General features: G+C 36.1%; 1 protein-coding gene across 1 annotated transcript in view; it reads left to right on the top strand.

The window, feature by feature from the left end:
* Window positions 1-18272, top strand: part of CORIN (corin, serine peptidase) — a 252898-nt gene that overhangs the window by 193133 nt on the left and 41493 nt on the right. Inside the window, 3 exon segments of the mRNA XM_063108597.1 lie at window positions 3599-3712; window positions 5753-5863; window positions 6970-7099. Coding sequence (XP_062964667.1) covers window positions 3599-3712; window positions 5753-5863; window positions 6970-7099 — 355 coding nt within the window.

Below are 18272 nucleotides of genomic sequence, written 5' to 3'. Positions count from 1 at the left end.
CAGAAGACAATAACAACGAACCCACCTGCCATGGGGGTAGGAATTTCCTGAGGCAATTCCATTCGAAGCTCGCCCCAGGGATCTCCCTTGTGGGAAGGAGTTCTGTCTGGCTTGGTCTTGTTTCTGACAGCTGTTTATGGCGGACCGGAGCAGGCTGGCATGTCATGTTTAAAGCATGGGCTGGGCAAAGTCCCTGGCTCACTTAGTAAATGGGTGACAGGGTGATGTCTCGTCTTGGAGGTAGTGCTTGTTTCGGGGTGGATGCTCTGTCTTCAGTGTCCCCAGCCTGCAGTTTAAAGCCCTTTTCATTCCTTCGCCCTGCCTCTTTCACAGGGTACTAGGCCACTACATGTTGAAGAGGATGACATGAGGATGGCACCCCTAAAAAGGAGAGATTTCTCAGGAATCAGGAAAATTGCTGAGACCTTTTAAGTGAAGATGGTAGCTTTACGACCTGTGCTGGTGCTGCTGCCCCTGATGATCAGGCTTGGAGCCCAGCTGGGAGGCAGTTTCTCAATTCTGGCTGATATTGTGGATGCTGGGGCAGAGGCTTCTGTGGCCATGATTTGAGGGAAGGGGCTCCATTGCCCGGGGTTGCACACACTCTAGAGAGGTCTTTACGCCTGCTGGGCCTGGTCTCTGGCTGCTGTAGCTCCTGTGATCCACTCTAGGGTCATATCCACAGCCACTTTCTGGGCGGATACTGGCCCAGGGTGGCTGCATCTGGACTGTTCCAGCTTCTGCCAGCTCAAAGACCCAGTTTCAACTTGACTCCTTCCTTTTTGTGAGCAGCTCTACTCTGAAGGGTGAGATATTTTATTTTTCATGCAGCTCAAGTCAAGAGAATGAGTGGACCTATTTAGCCTGTATTTGCATAACTAAGAGGTTCTTGCATCTGCTTTAAGGTGGTTTGCTGTCTTATAATGACAGCTTTTTTTGTTGTTGAGAAACAAGGTGCCCCAGTTTAAGAGGGGCCTGACTCTGGTAGGGAATCCAGCTTCATAGTTTTTGTGATGAAGATGAGCGATAGAAAGAACCCAGCAGAATGCTTAGCACACTTAGGGTAATCAACCACACAAGTTTGCCTTGGATTGATAGAGGGTTCTCGGGACAAGGGACACCTAGTACTCAAACCAGGAAAGTGGCAGGCAAACTGGGATGAGTTGATCACTTTTTTGACACATGGTGTCCTCAATCAGTGGGTATCGCTATTATCTCTATGTTGGGGTGGTTGCTATTCTGCCATCTTCAATTATTTGGTTTCATAACTTACAGCTGAATGAAACATCCCATTCCATTCATAGCCGATTTTTAATTTTTAAAGGAGTCACACCCCTTTCCTTTTAGAATGTATGTTTAAAATGTAATTACACCAAAAATGACACTTTGTAGCGAGAGTGATCCTTTACAAAATGATACTATCTTCCATGTGACTAATGTCTTGACCTTTTCATCCTACTTCGTTTATGACCACCATAACTCTGCCAGAGGAGGTATTAAGTCATGCAAACTGTATGAGAAAAGGGCATGGAAGGGTAAATGAAAGCTAATAGAGTACTCATTTAATGTTTATAGCAACTCTATGTAGCAGGCATTGTTATTACTATTTTAGAGATATGGAAACCAAGGTTCAGAGAAGTTCAGTAACTTAGCCAAGGTAACACAGCTAGTGAGATTTGGAGCTAGGATTCCAATCCTGTTATCTGACTAATGCTGTGCTTTCTCCACTCCTACCCCTTATGCATACTGCATGTTCTCCTTTTACAAAAGACTACAATTAAAGACTTGTGCCTGGATCCCATCTTGATTTTTCTCCATAGGGCTGTGATCGACAGCAATTTATTTATTTTCTCCAGACCCCAGTTTCTTCACTTATAAAATGGTGATGATAATACGAGCATTCTGGTGGTGGTATAAGAATTAAAACTAATATCTAGAGTGTGGATACATAGTGGATAATGAACGTTTTTCTTATCATTACCATTATTATTATTTGTGAGGATGCAGTTAAGAAGGCCTTATGCTCCAGAGGATCTATTTTTGTGGTCTTTTATCAGCTTATTCCAAATGTCCACCTTCTCTGTTCTCGTGGGAAGGCTACTTTGTGAACAGTCATAAAGGCTCATGCTATTTTCTTTCATCCTTTACTAAAAAGTGGTATGTTTTGTGACTACATAAACAACCTGGGAGCTGGGTGGGCACCATGGGATTCTGAGCCCTCTTTCTTGATTTCCTTTGCTCTCTGGAGGAATGAGCAGAGCTGGGTCACAGAGGGTAGATTTCAGGCTCTTTTTCAAATCTCCAGAAACTGTAATTGTCAGAACATTCCAGATGATGTCTGTATCCTCTACTAGCTGAAAACTCCAAATAATATCCCCATGAGTTCCTGGAATAGATGTTTCTGGGCCTGAGACCACTCCAATTGAACAGTTGGTGAAGGACTCTCACTATTTATTCCCTGTATCTTCGGATGGTGAAACATACCAAATCCAATTTTAGCTCATAGTAAAAATTTCTTTTCTGGTGACTTATTTTGATGACTGTTTTCAATAAGAATTTTGAAAAATGTAGATTTTTTTTTTCTTATAATGGGTTCCAAGAAAACTAAGTTAATCATCTACAATTTTTTCTCTGAATTATCTGTACTAGGTCAGATGAGAAATAACATTTTTTAAGAAACTCCTTATTTGATAACTGCTTTTCACTTCACTTACCTTAAAATAAATGATGTTTTCTTGGGAAGGAGAGAATTATTGTTTTTACATGAAATGAAGTTCCATTTAAAATACACACATGTTGAGGGCCTGCCGCATGTAACCTCTGTTCTAGGTAGGATGGTGAAGGGTGCCATGTGGTCTCTTCCCTCATGCACCTCACAGTCTGGTGAGGGTCATGGATCAGATTGGAGTGACTACAACACATTGGGCTCTTGGCATGCTTTAGATGTATGAAATGCACTGCATTTCAATCAAATGGTGTTAAGTCCATCATAAATGCTTCATGGGCAAATTACAGTTCAAGTTACGGACATATAGTTCTGATGTTGTGCAAATTATGTTCATTTCTCATATCAATTGATAAAGTTTCCAACCTTAGATTTCTGATAATCGGAAGGTAATGGCTTTTGCACCTGGCCGTTAAACTAATTTTGTAGGTATTGAGCATATTTGCTAAACGTACAGATGGCCCCTCAATCTGTTGAATGAAATTACATTTTAAGATAATATGCATTTAGATCACTGTCTTGGTGTATTTGCTTAGAAGCATAACTCATCATTTTATAGACGTCTTATGTGTTGGCAAATTGACTCAGAAAGCAAAAGGAACAGCTAAAGATGATCATTAATGTACAGTTGCTTTTTCTTTTCCCCCCTCCATTTCCCATATGTCTTTTGATCTATTAGGAGAGCTGTACTATTTATATTGCAGTATGGAGATTATTGGGTATTTCTCCTTTCAAAATTACATTATCCATGGTATAAAGGAATCAAAACTCTTAAAAAAAAAAAAAAGAAAATCATGCCTTTATGCTATAATTTTTCTACATTGCTTGATCAAATTCATCATTATTGCAAATAAGCTTTTCTTCTCTCTTCAGGTTGTAAAGAGAGAGATCTTTGGGAATGTCCATCCAATAAACAATGTTTGAAGCAGACAGTGATCTGTGATGGGTTTCCAGATTGCCCTGATAACATGGATGAAAAAAACTGCTGTAAGTGCTTGCAGGAATTGAAGACAGCATTTTAATTTTAAACACCAATTACCTCTCATTTTGAATGCAAGTTAGAAATTTGAAAATATGTAACAAAAGCGTTTAGTCTGTTCAGATCTTTTGACCAAAACTCCACTTTTGAAGATACATGCCAAGAAGACACTTATGTGTGTGAAATATATATGAGGGTACTTCAAAAATTCGTGGAAAAATAGAATTAAAAGATAATATGAATCTTAACATGAACTTTTTGAAGGCCTCTTGTACACCATGATATTGTTCTAGTGTTATTTATAGCACGTATATCATGGAAAAATTAAAGCACCCCAAATATCCAAAAACAGGGGACATAAAATACAACCATAAAATGAAATAATATGCAAACATCAAAACCAAATTTGAGAAGAATAATTTCTCCTGGGTTTATTATATATCATTAGTTGAATAAAACAAAATATACAGTATTATGGGCACTATTGTCCTAAGTTTTGAAAGTACATATACCTACATATAGAAAAAAATCAGAATGTCATAATTAAAAGTTTATAATTATAATCTCTGGGTGGTGGGATTACTAAATTTTTGTGTTTTTCAATTTTTCTACATTTTCTAAATGAATGGCCTTTATTCTTAGAACCAAGAAAAAATTTCGTCTTAAGATGTTTTACCTGCAAGCAACAAAAAGCCCAACTTCATTATACAATGAAGGCATTTATTATCTTTCACTAAATATACGTATATGAAACATATGTCGTCTATTATGATACAAAAATTCAAATGTAGGGTGGATTCTGGAGGCTGTGTGGGTTAGTTCACACAGATCATGTGCTTACTCCTGGACTAATGATAGATTAGAAAATACACCTCCAAATGGCTAGAAGAGAGGAGATTAAATGCTCTCATCACAAAGAAATGATAATTTTTTTTAATGACGAATATGCTATTTACCCTGATTTGATCATTATACATGATATACATGTATTAAAATATAACTCTGTACCCCATAAATATGCACAATCAATGTGTCCATTAAAGAATAAATTATTTTTTAAAAAAAGAAATAAAAGACACTTCCTACAGATTGCTGAACTGCAAAAAAGAAGCACTACTCAGGGAGAACCAATTAGAAAAGGATGCTGTTTCCTCCAGGCTACCCCTGCCCTAGGCGAGGGCACGTGGCCTGGCCCGCAATCTGGGAGGAAATATGTTGCAAAGCATGATCTGCAAAACCATAGGCCTAGGCCCGGATCTTGGATCATGTGCTTACTCCTGGACTAATAATTGTACTCAGAAAAAAAATAATTGTAGTCAGAAAAATGCCATGCCCAGCTTCAACTAATCAGTAGTTTCCTCTAGAGCTGGGGATGACAGGTTTGGGGACCTGAGCAAATCAGGTTTCCCTAAAAAAAGAGAAAGAAAGGAAATGGATGCCAATTAGGCAATCAAGGAGGTTCGCTATAATTTAAACACACTCAAGAGAAAATTATGCACGACTCAGGGAATCATTTAATAGTGGAGATTTAAAAAAGCAATAAATGTTATCCATCTATGTGGACAGAGCTTCTTTTCTTCCTATGGTGGCTTCAGTCTGTTCATTTCTTATGCTCTGCTCATGCAAATTTAAACCCTGTTCTCTAATCCTTGGTATTTCTGCTGCTATGGATACCATTTTTTTCCATCTGATTGTTGGAACTGGGGCTGGCCAGTTAGAAAGTTGGTCATAGCACAGTGTGGATGACACCAAGGTCAAGGGTTCAGATCCCATACTGGCCAGCTGCCCCCCCCACCCAAAAGTGATTGTTAGAACTGGAGAATCGAGTCACTTAGAGATAGGAATTCTGTTTAAATGCTCTTTGTATGGACTGATGTCTATTAAATGACATTTTAGAAATTCTGTTGTTACACCTGTTTGGAGGCCTCAGCTTCCACATATTTTCTTCTTTCCATGCTCCTGCTGGCAAATGAGAGCGTGCACGTTAGTGGTAATCACATTGATTTCCAAGACATTTCAGTCTTCTTGCTTCCTGTTCCCTGTGCCAGCATTTTGCCAAGATGATGAGCTGGAATGTGCAAACCATGCGTGTGTGTCACGGGATCTGTGGTGCGATGGTGAGGCAGACTGCTCAGACAGCTCGGATGAATGGGACTGTGGTAAGCTTCTTGGTCCTGCCATCTGTTGTACACTCTCGTGCCTGTCAGCCATTTAAGCTAAAAGAATACTGAATTATTTCACGGATTTTACTAACCACCTTCATCTATTTTGTTTTACTGTTATAAAAACTGACAGTGGTGATTCATGTATGTTATTTCCAACTCACAGAAAATTTCCCTCCAAGTCACTTCTCTATTTAAAACATCCATATTACATGTAAAAACATAGGGGTTTAAATTTTTGTAACCACGTAACTGCTAGAATAGAATTTTAAACTTTATCATCACCCAGTTGCAACAATTACCAATATTCTGTCATTCTTGTATTGTCTACCTCTCTTGGAACAGGATATTGAGCAGCCCCTCTGTCTTCCCTGTACTCTTGCTTCAGATCCCAATGGCATAGTTAGAAAACTATCTAGTTCCTTATATGGGCAGGACTTAAAGGCATCTCCCACCAGTATCTTGAATGTTTCAGATTGTAATCTTGAGTTTGATTAATTCCCTCATCCCACACTCGTCACTCTTTCCATTCACCTGCCTCTAATTTCAGTTCTTTACATCCTCAGGCCAAATCATGATTCTCACGTGTGTCATGACCAATTACACAATGTTTCATAAATGATCTGAGGCTGATTGAGCACAGAGGAGGCTCTTTTATAAGGCAGCAGTTAGCGCATATACAAAATTAATCCTAAATTAGCATCACTCTCACACACATGCATTCTCAAGAGCGTTCTTGAAAGGAAATGATATGAATGGATTTATGACTAGCTCCTTATAATTATGCAAATCCCTGGGTAAACTCATGGGAGTGGGCCCCTCTCTGGCTACCTTCTGACTCATAAAGAAAAGTTAAGAACTGCCTGTCTCTTTCACTAGAGTCTACAATTCTTGGCAGGCAGACAACATTTCTAATTCATTTTTTTTAGTCCTCCGCCACACTGAGATCAGTGATTTGCACAGGGTAGGTACTCACCAAATGGTTCTTAACTCAAATAAATAAAAATAAGTGTATGCAAATGAAGCAACAGCATGTAACTTATCATTTGGTTTCATAGGAAAAAAATGTTTTTAATTAGGTTTCTTCCCTTTTCTTTCCCTAGTGACCCTCTCTAAAAATGCGAACTCCTCTTCATTACTGACTGTTCACAGATCTGCCACAGAACACCATGTGTGTGCTGATGGCTGGCAGGAGATGTTGAGTCAGCTGGCCTGCAAGCAGATGGGTTTAGGGTAAGGTCAGTAGTTTGTAGCACTGATGAATTTCTCAGAAGGCTTCGTGGAACTTGGCAGTAATATCTTCCTGATGATGTATAGTGAGTTAGTACTCTCAAACAAAGAACCCTCCAAAGCTCGGGAAATGAATCAGGTGAGAGGACCACGTTTAATTACAGGCACCTGCTCTGAAGAATGTGGGCTGAAAACCTACTTTGATGAAGCCTCTAAAAATAAATGAAGTAATTGTATTTTAAGTATTTCTGAAATGAAATGCTTTCATTATTTATAAAAGCATTAAGATGGTTTCCTCTGTGGAACCCGAATGGAAAAATCATGTAATTTCCCCCCAAGAAGTATTGCAAATTTCTTTTTAAGCAACACGCATTTTTTAATAAGTTGAGAAATGGTATTTGAAGTTGCTGGTATTTCTATTTATTCTAAGTAATGCAGGAAATGTAGATCAAGAAATAGTTCACCATTTTTGCTTCTTTTAAAAAAAATAATTAATTGTACATATTTGCGGGGTATGGAGTTGACTATCAGCATTTGTGAACCATATGTGATGATCAAATCAGAATTATTAGCATATTAATCACTACAAAATGTAATTATTATTTGTGTCCTTACCCAGTTTCTCCCTAACTCCCACCCACCCCCTCTTTCCCACCTCTAATAACCATAGTTCTGTTCTCTCCTTCTGAAAATTCAATATTTTATTGTGGTTGTTGTTTCTTTGTTTCTTCCTTTGTTTATTGATTTTTTTAGCTCCCACTTATTAGTGAGGACATGAAATATTTCTTTTTCTGTGCCTGGCTTATTTCACTTAACATAATTTCTCTAATCACATCTATGTCATTGCAAATGGAAGAATTTCATTCTTTTTATGGCTGAGTAGTATTCCGTTGTGGATATATATATATATATATATATATATACCATATTTTTCTTATCCAGTCATCCACTGATGGACATTTAAGTTGGTTCCATATCTTGGCTATTGTAAATAGAGCTATGATAAACATGGGAGTGCCAGCTATCCCTTCAACATAAAATTTCCATTCCTTTGGGTACATACCCAGCAGTGGGATTGCTGGCTCACATGACAGTTCTACCTGTAGTTGTTTGACGAGCCTCCATACTGATTTCCATGCCAGCTGCACTAATTTACAGTCTCATCAACAGGGTAGGAGGGTTCTACTTTCTCTGCATCCTTGCCAGCATTTGTTATTTTCAGTCTTTTTGATAATAGCCAGTCTAACTGGGGTGTGATGATATCTCAATGTGGTTTTGATTTTCATTTCCCTGATGATTAGTAATGCTGAGCATTTCTTCATGTGTCTGTTGGCCATTTGTATATCTTTCTTTGAGAAATGCCTATGTAGCTTCTTTGCCTATTTTTAAATCAGGTTACTTGTTTTTTTACTGTTGAGTTGTTTTAGTTCCTTGTATATTCTGGGTATTAATCCCTTGTTAGATGTATAGTTTGCCAATATTTTCTAAAAGACTCTAGCTTTGATACAAACACACTAAAATAGATTCTTTGAAAGTTAGATACTTGCTATTTTGTGAGGTTTTCTTTTTCAGATTCCTCAGGGATGGAAAGCAATAATTTTAAGGGTCTTAGACTATATATGTGAGTGTGTATACATATATATATATATATATATATATATATTTGCTTTCATATATATGTATATAAGATTCGAGGGAAATGTAAAAATGAGAGAAATAAATGTAAAAGAGTTAAAAAATTCTAGAGTAAAAAATTGACTAAATGGCATTTCCCTGGATCAGCTGAACAAACTTGAAACAATTTTATAATAATGAGCCATTCAATTATGGGATAGCAACAAGCAGGGCATTTTTGTTATCTCAGTTTGAAGAGTAACATAACTCCCAACAACTTCAGCCCATTTCTCCCATGTAACGACCCACATCTTTGGAAAATTGCATAACCGATGCTAATTTATAATAAAAAGAACTTTAAACTTTGCAAGAGTAAAAACATTATATGTACCAAGATCTATTGTTATCATCTTTCCTCTCACCAAGACTTAAAGTTATTTCTTAATGTGAAAACTTGATTACACAATGATAGATAATCCTATTGAGAGTTCTGTGGGAAAGTTGGAACTACAACTATTTTTTAAGGCAATATTTTGAAACATTTATTTGTTTCTTTCAGTCCTGTTGCTGTCAGAACAGTCTGCTGCACTATCGTCTCTCTTTCTGCCACTAATATCTCCTATCAATCTGTTTTCGTTTTTTAATTTTCTTAATTGACACAAAATAATTGTGCATATTTATGGGATGCAGTGTGATATTTCAATACCTTTATACAACATGTAATGACCAAATCAGGGTAATTAGCACATACATTGATCACCTCAAATATTTATCATTTATTTGTGTTGGGAACATTCAATACCTTCTCTTCTAGCTATTTGAAAATATAAAATAAACTATATAGTTAACTATAGTCACTCTACATTGCTGTAGAACACTGGAACTTACTCATCCTATCTAGCTGTCATTTTGTATCCATTAATCAGCCTTTCCCTATTCCGCCTTCGTTCGTACCCTTCCTATCCTCTAGTAATCACAATTCTACTCTCTGTTTCTATTAGCTCAACTTATTTAGCTTCCATATATGCACCAAGAACATGTGGTATTTATCTTTCTGTGCCTGTCTTATTTCACTTAACATAACGTCCTCCAGGCTCACCCTTGGTGCAGCAAATGACAAAATTTCATTCTTTTTTATGGCTGAGTAGTATTCCATTGTGTATATATGCCACATTTTTTTTTATCCATTCCTCTGTTGATGGACACTTGGGTTGATTCCATATCTTGGCTATTGTGAATAGTGTTGCAATAAACTTGGGAGTGTAGACATCTCTTCAACATACTGATTTCCTTTACTTTAGAAATATACTCAGTGATGGGATTGCTGAATCACATGATAGGACTATTTCTAGTTTTCTGAGGAACCTCCATACTGTTTTCCATTATGGCTGTATTAATTGCATTCCCACCAACAGTGGGAATCCAGTCCTTTGCATCCTCGCCAGAATTTATTTTCTTTCTTTTTGATAATAGCTGTTGTAACTGGAATGAGATAATATCTCTTTTTGGTTTTGATTTGCATTTCCCACATGGTTACTGATGTTGAGCACTTTTTCACATAATTGTTGGCCCTTTACATGTTTTCTTTTGAGAAATGTCTATTCAGATTATTTGCCCATTTTTAAGTGAATTATCATTATTACTATTATTTGTGGTTGAGTTGTTTGAGTTCTTTATATATTCTGGATATTAATCCCATTCTGCAGGTTGTCTCTTCACTCTGTCAATTGTATCCTTTGTTATGTAGAAGCTTTTATGCTTGATATAATCCCAATTGTCTATTTTGGCTTTTGTTGCCTGTGCTTTTGAGGTCTTATTCATAGAATCTTTTCCAAGAACAATGTTGTAAAGCATTTTCCCCAAGTTTTCTTCAGGTAGTTTCACAGGTTTGGGTCTTAGATTAAGTCTTTAATCCATTTTGAGTTGATTTTTGTAAATAGTGAGGAATAGGAGTCTAGTTTTATTACTCTGCTTACGGATATTCAGTTTTCCCAGCACCATTTATTGAGGAGACTACCCTTTCCACAATGTATATTCTTGGTGCCTTTGTATAAAATCAGTTGGCTGCAAATACATGGATTTATTTCTGGGTTCTCTATTCTGTTTCAGTGGTCTGTGTGTCTGTTTTTATGCCAGTACCATGCTGTTTTGGTTACTATAGTCTTGCAGTATATTTTGAAGTCAGGTAATGTGATGCCTCTAACTTTGTTCTTTTTGCTCAGGATTGCTTTAGCCATTTGGGCTCTTTTGTGGTTGTATGTGAATTTTAGGGTTTTTTTTTTCTATTTCTGTGAAGAATGCCATTGGTATTCTGATAGGGATTGCATTGGGTAGTATGCAAAAACAAACAAACAAACAAACAAACAAACAAAAAACCAAACTGTAGATTGCTTTGGGTAATATGGTCATTTTAACAATATTAATTCTTCAAATCCATAAACATGGTATAACTTTCCACTTTTTTGTGTCCTCTTCAGTTTCTTTCTTCAGTATTTTGCAGATTTCGTTGTAGGCATCTTTCATCTCCTTGATCAAATTTATTCCTAGGTATTTTATTTTATTTCTTGTAGCTATTGTAAATGAGCTGTTCTGTTCCATTGCTTTCTTGATTTCCTTTTCAGATAGTTTGTTATTGTATAGAAATGCTACTGATCTTTGTGTGTTGATTTTTTATCCTTCAACTTTACTGAATTTGTTTATCATTTCTAAGAGTGTTTTTGGTGGTTTCTTTCAGTTTTTCTGTATATAAGATGATGTTGTCTGCAAACAGAACAATTTAATTTTCTTCTTCCCAGTTTGGATGCCCTTTATTTCTTTCTACTGCCTAGTTGCTCTATTTACAACTTCCAATACTATGCTGAATAAGAGTGGTAAGAGTGCGCATCCTTATCTTGTTTCAGTTTTAGAGGAAAAGCTTTTAATTTTTCCCCATTTGGTATGATTTTAACTATGGGTTTGTCATACATGGCCTTTACTATGTTGAAGTGTATTTCTTCTATGCTTAATTTTTTGAGAGTTTTTATGTGAAGGGAGGTTGAATTTTGTCCAGTTCTTTTTCTTCATCTACTGAGTTGATCATATGGTTTTTGTCCTTTATTCTGTTGATGTGTTGTATCATGCTTATTGATTTGTGTATGTTGAATCCTTCTTGCATCTCTGGAATAAATTCCACTTGATTATGGTGTGTAATCTTTTTGTTGTGCTGTTGGGTTTGATTTTCTAGTATTTTGTTAAAGATTTTTGCATTTATGTTTACAAAAGATTGGCCTACAGTTTTCTTTTTATGGTGTGTCCTTGTCTGATGTTGGAAGCAGGGTAATACTGGCCTCATAGAATAAATTTGAAAGAATTCCTTCCCTTTCAAGTTTTTGGAACAGTTTGAGAAGAATTGGTGTTAGCTCTTTACATGTTTGGTAGCATTCATTAGTGAAGCCATTTGGTCCTGAGATTTTCTTTGTTGGGAGACCTTTTATTACTGCTTCAATATTTTTAATCATTATTGGTCTTTTCAGGTTTTCTATTTCTTCTACCAATTTTGATAGGTTGTATGTGTCCATAAATTTATCCATTTTTTTCTAGATTTTCCAGTTTGTTGGCATATAGTTGTTCATGGTAGTCTCTAATGACCTTTTGTGTATCTGTGGTATCAGTTGTAATGCTTGCTTTTTTATCTCTGATTTTATTTATTCAAGTCTTCTTTCTTTTTTTTTTAGTCTAGCTAACAGTTTGTCAATTTTGTTTATCTTTTCAAAAAAACAACTTTTTGTTTTATTACTATTTTGTATTGTTTTTCTAGTCTCTATTTTGTTTACATCTGCTCTGATCTTCATTTATTTCTTAATCTTGGGTTTGATGTGTTCTTGCTTTTCTAGTTCCTTAAGGTGCATCATTAGGTTGTTTGAAATCTTTTTACTTTTTTGATGTAGAAGTTTATTGCTGTAAACTTCCCTCTTATTACTGCTTTTAATGTATCCCATAGTTTTTTGTATGTTGTGTTTCTATTTTTATTTGCTTCAAAATATATTTTAGTTCCGTTTTTTGATTTCTTTATTAACCCATTGGTTGTTTGGTAGCATGTTGTTTCATTTCCATGTATTTGTAGTTTCCAGAATTCCTCTTGTTATTGATTCCTGGTTTTATTCCATTTTGCTCAGAAAAGATACTTGACATGATTTCAGTTTTTAATAATTCGTTGAGATTTGTTTTGTGGCCTAACATATAGACTATTCTGGAGAATCTCCCATGTGCTAATGAGGAAAATATATATTCTGTAGCTGTTGGATAAAATGTTTTGTAAATGTCTGTGAGGTCCATGTGGTATATATTACAGTTTAAATCCAATGTTTCTTTGTTGATTTTCTGTCCAGATGATCTGTCCAATGCTGAGATTGCGGTGTTGAAGTTCCCAAGTATTACTGGAGTATATCTTCTCCTTTAGATGTAATAATATTACTTAATGTATCTAAGTGCTCTGGTGTTGGGTGTATATATTTTTACAATTGTTACATCCTCTGGCTGAATTGATTTCTTTATCATTATATAATGACCTTTGTACCTTTTTGCACTTTTTGACGTAACATCTATTTTGTCTGATATAAAGATAGCTACTCTTGCTTGTTTTTGTTTCCATTGTGTGTAATATCATTTTCCCTCACTTTACTTTCAGCCTATGTGTGTCTTTACAGGTGAAGTGAGTTTATTGTAGGCATAATATAGTTGGGTCTAGGTTTTTAAAAAAAAATTTATTCAGCTGTTCTATATTTTTTATTGAGAGATTTGATTATTTACATTCAAGGATATTATTGATAGGTGAGGAATTACTTCTGTCATTTTGTTAATTGTGTCTGACTGTTTTATATATCCATCATTCTATTCTTCTTCTCTTTTTGTTTATCTTTGAAGTTTGATTTTTTTTTGTAAAGGGATGATTTGATTTCTTTATCTTTTTTGTTTCTTTATCTTTTTTGTTTATCTGTTTTACCAGTGAGTTTTGTATTTTCTTTTTAAAATTTTTATATTTTTTGAGTTTTATATTTTCATATGTTTTTATGATAGTTCTTATTGTCCTTTTGCTTCCAAATGTAGGACTCCCTTAAACGTTTCTTGTAAGGCCAGTCTGCTGGTGATGAATTCCCTCTGTTTTTGCTTGTCAGGGAAAGATTTTATTTCTTTTTTATTTCAGAAGGATAGCTTTGCTAAATATAGTACTGTTGGCTAGGGTTTTTTAAAAACACTTTGAATATATCATCCCATTCTCTCCTGGCCTGTAAGGTTTCTGCTAAAGAATCTGGTATTAGTGTAATGAGATTTCCTTTACGTGTAATTTAATGCTTTTCTCTTGCTATTTTTAGAATTCTCTCTTTGTCTTTGACTTTCAATAGTTTGACTATAAAGTGCCTTGGGAGATCCTTTTTGGGTTGTATTTATTTGGGAATCTTTGTGCTTCCTTAATCTGAATGTCCATATTTCTCCCAAGGTTTGGGAAATTTTCATTTATTATTTCATTAAATAAGCTTTCAATAACTTTTACTGTCTCTTCTCCTTTTGAAACTTACATAATGCAAATATTTGGTCACTTAACAGTGTCTTATAATTCCAGTAGGCTTTCTTCATTCTTTTTTGTACTTTCTCTTTTCTTTTTTATGTCTGACTATATATACTAAAAGACCTGTCTTTAAGCTCAGAAACTCTTTCTTCTGCTTGATCTAGTCTGTTGGTGAAGCTCTCCATTGTGGTTTATTTTATTTTATTTATTGAATTCTTCAGCTCTAAAATTTATGTTTGGTTCTTTTTTTATGTTATCTATACTGTTATTGAATTTCTCATTCTGATCATGAATTGTTGATTGTGTTGAATTGTCTATCTCTATTCTTTTTGTATCTTGCTGAGTTTCCTTAGAATCATTACTTTAAATTTCTTTTTAGGCATTTCATAGTTTTCCTTTTCTTTGGGGTCTGTTAATGGAGAATTATTGTACTTCTTTGGAGGTGTCATGTCGCCTTCTTTTCTCATTTTTGTTTTCATATATGTGAGTCCCTTAGTTGATATCTGTGCATCTGGTGGAATGGTCACTTCTGATTTTATGGAGTAGCTTTCACAGGGAAAGACTTTTTCCTAAAGATGTGTCCTATAATTTTGCTTAGGTAGGGTGCTTTAGCTTTGGTTCTGGATGGACACAGTAGTGTAGTTGTGTGATTTTTTTTTAATTTTTAGCTGTAACCAACATTAGCAGTGTCTGCAAGTGCCTCAGAGGCCTAGACTATAGGTGTTTGTGGAGGCAGTGGTGTGGCTTTGCAACTGTGGGGGTGAGGTTTGCCAGGTGGGCCAGTCCTCAGGCTTTGGGGAGATGCTGTGTCTAGCTCAATGGCTCTGCTGTTTGTGGGGACAACATTGCCAGCTGCAGCATGCACTAGACAGGCCAATTGTTGGGTCCCAGGGTGTGTATGTGAGTGTGTGGCAGCTCTGCCACTGGAGGGGGTGGGGTTACCTGTGGCAGTGGGTGCAGGTGGCCGATTCTAGGGCCCTGGGAGCATGCATGCCAGCTGAGGGCGTCCTCCCTGCTGTACTTGGGTGGCCTTCTTGCTGTTCTGGACTGCCTGCTCCCTAGAATGTACAGTGCTTCATGGCCTCAGATGCTAGGATCGCAGCTGTACCACAGGATTTAGCTTGGATTGCAGCATTGTGGCCTTCTGTTTGTGTGTGACAGGATGATGGCAGGGCTCCAGGGATCTAAAATAATTTTAAAATCAGAAGAGTTTGTTTGTTAAGCCACCTTGAATGTAACTGTTCTACTGCAAGTAGGAGGGATCTTCTTTTAAATAGTCTACTTTATATTTTTTTTAATATTTTTGCATATTGGATTTTTAAAATTGCACATAGCAAAATTTACCATTTTAGCTATTTTAAAGCATACAATTGAGTGGAATTTAGTTTATTGTATAATGTTGTACAATCATCACCACTATCTAGTTCTAGAATATTTTTATCACCCCAAAAGAAAACTATGTACCCATTAGGCAGTCACTCCCTATTTCTCCCTATCCCAGGTCCAGGGAATCACTAATCTGCTTTCTGTCTCCTTGGATTTGCCTATTCTATATATTTCAATATAAATGGAAATATACAACATGTAACCTTTTTGTCTGACTTTTTTCACTTAGCATAATGTTTTCAAACATCCATTTGTACTTTATTTCTGTTCATGGCTGAATAATATTTCATTGAATGGGTATACCACATTTTGTTTATCTGTTCAGACATTTGGGTTGTTTCCACCTTTGTGTATATTGTGCATATTGGATTTTTAAAAAAATCTTTACTCCATTTGCTGGAAAAATGAAACTTCAATATTTAAATATTTAAAATTTAAATAGACATGCATATAATTTTATTTTAAATAAGTTTATTTCACAGAAGAGCTAGGCAGATCTGAGATAGAAGTGCTGTTGGAAAACCATAGTCATTATTTGATGAAGTTAGTGGATAAATGGTTAAGTAATGATAACTCCTCCAAGAAAATGAGTACTAGTTTTTTGTCTTTTGTTTTTGATTACCTTCAAGTTTACTCTTCAGTTTTTTGTCATTTGAGTGGCTCATAAATTGACAGGAATCTGGAGAATCAGTCTGGGTCAGGAATGAAGATCATGGGCAAGATGATGCCAAATTCCTGCTTGCTATGGGATTGGGCTGCTTAGGAAACTGCTCTGTTGTCACTCTCTCTGGAGACCAGCTGCTGTGCTGCAGATTCAAATTCTGCCACTTTGCCTCAAATAAACTCTTAGTAACCCTGCCCCTTTAAATTGTTTCCTCGAGATTCAAACTCGTTGATAGGAGGACCTGTCTGGCCGTGATCGGTCTACAATCCAGCTGCCTGAGGGAGGGGAGAGGGAATGGCCCTCCTTCTTTAGCTTCTGGAGCAAAGTGTCCATTACACACTGGCCTGTCTTGATACTTCAAACATATTCTGCTCCCCAAACTTGAAGTTTAATAAGCAATCCCCAATTAATTCTATCTAATATTCCCTTTTTGTTTTTTGAGCATCTGCCTATGTACTGTCTGAGTCATTGTGTGCAGGATGCAAAAGTGAATAACGTCATCAGAGTTTATTATGCAGTGGAGAAGACATGAATAAACAACCAAAACATAAAATTAGAAACCCGCCCCCAGATTTTTAATCATCTGAGAATGGTTCAGACATATAGCACAGAACATGGCATTTGTGTTAAAAGTATGAAAGACAATGTTGAGCTCTAATCTTATCTTGATAGTATTAATTCGTTAAATCATTTTTTCATTTATTTGTTCATTCAGTAACATTTTATAGAGAGCAGCATGTGGTGTCATGTCCAGACCAACATACTAACTCCAAGCGGGTCATTCATCTACTTGAAGGGGTGCATTTTGGAGCTAGTTCATCAAAATCAGTTCTACACCAAATTATATGTTTTGCAGGGATTTTACTGTCATGCCTTCATAGTAGAGGCACTTGATTAAAAACACCCACACTTAGAGTTTTTCAGACCCAAATTATACCTTCCACGTTTTACAGCACACATGATAGACTTTCAACTGACTCCTTGTCTAAATAAGAAGATTCAGAGTTCTTGGTTGAATCTGATTTTTTTTTTAGCCCTCATCTATAGGTATCTCAGTTCACCCCAGGTTGGAAGTATGATGGCTTTCTGATTAAACAAAGGTATAAATCAAACCCCTGAATTCTCAAGACAGTATATTGACTTTGCTATGTGCATGTCCAGTATCAAAAACATATGGGCATTTATTTAATCAACAGTACACATCAGAATTTAGACTGCCCTCTAATACTTGCCAAATGCTCAGTTGAGACATCTGGTATTTGAGGAAGTTAGTCCAAGGAAATGTGACTCTCCACGTCTCATGGCTCCACAAGCTCTAGTGCTATGTAAAGTTAAATCACCTGGAAACAGTGTGCCTGGGCTCTACTATTTTGGCAAAAATTCTTTTATGGAGTTAGTTGCAATTTGATTTTATGCCCTGATCTTTTAAAATTTGTCAATAGAAGAAACATGTTTTCAAAGAGTGTTTCTGTATCTTGGCAAAACCACAAAGACATCATTATATTACCATAGTCCCTAATAGTCTCTGATACAAGGATTTATATTCTAATTTCCTTCTTAAGTTTACTCCCAGGAAAAAGTTTCTAACTTCGGATTTCTTTAGTCATGTAAGAAGAATTTCTTCCAGGATGGCTTCCTTCTTAAATGACTTTCCATGATGCTCATAGGAAGATCTAGTCCTCTATAGTAGTAAATCTAGCCCAAGCTGCTGGTCCTGTTTATGGAAACCATGGAGAAGAAGCTTAAAACCATGTTGTCATGTTTTAAAAGTTGAGGTGTCATTCTTATACCATAAAATTCACCCTTTGAAAGTGTACAATTCACTTGTTTTTAGTATATTCACAGTTATGAAATTATCACTACTGTGTAATTTCAAAATATTTTCATCACTCCAGAAAGAAACCCCATGCCAATTAGCAGTTATTTCTCATTTCTTTCTTCCCCAGCCCCTGACAACCACTAATCTA

This window comes from Cynocephalus volans, chromosome 9 (assembly GCF_027409185.1).
Source record: "Cynocephalus volans isolate mCynVol1 chromosome 9, mCynVol1.pri, whole genome shotgun sequence".
In the NCBI taxonomy this organism is placed as follows: domain Eukaryota; kingdom Metazoa; phylum Chordata; class Mammalia; order Dermoptera; family Cynocephalidae; genus Cynocephalus; species Cynocephalus volans.
Note: the sequence above shows the minus strand (reverse complement) of the source record. Positions and strands in the feature narration are given on the sequence as shown.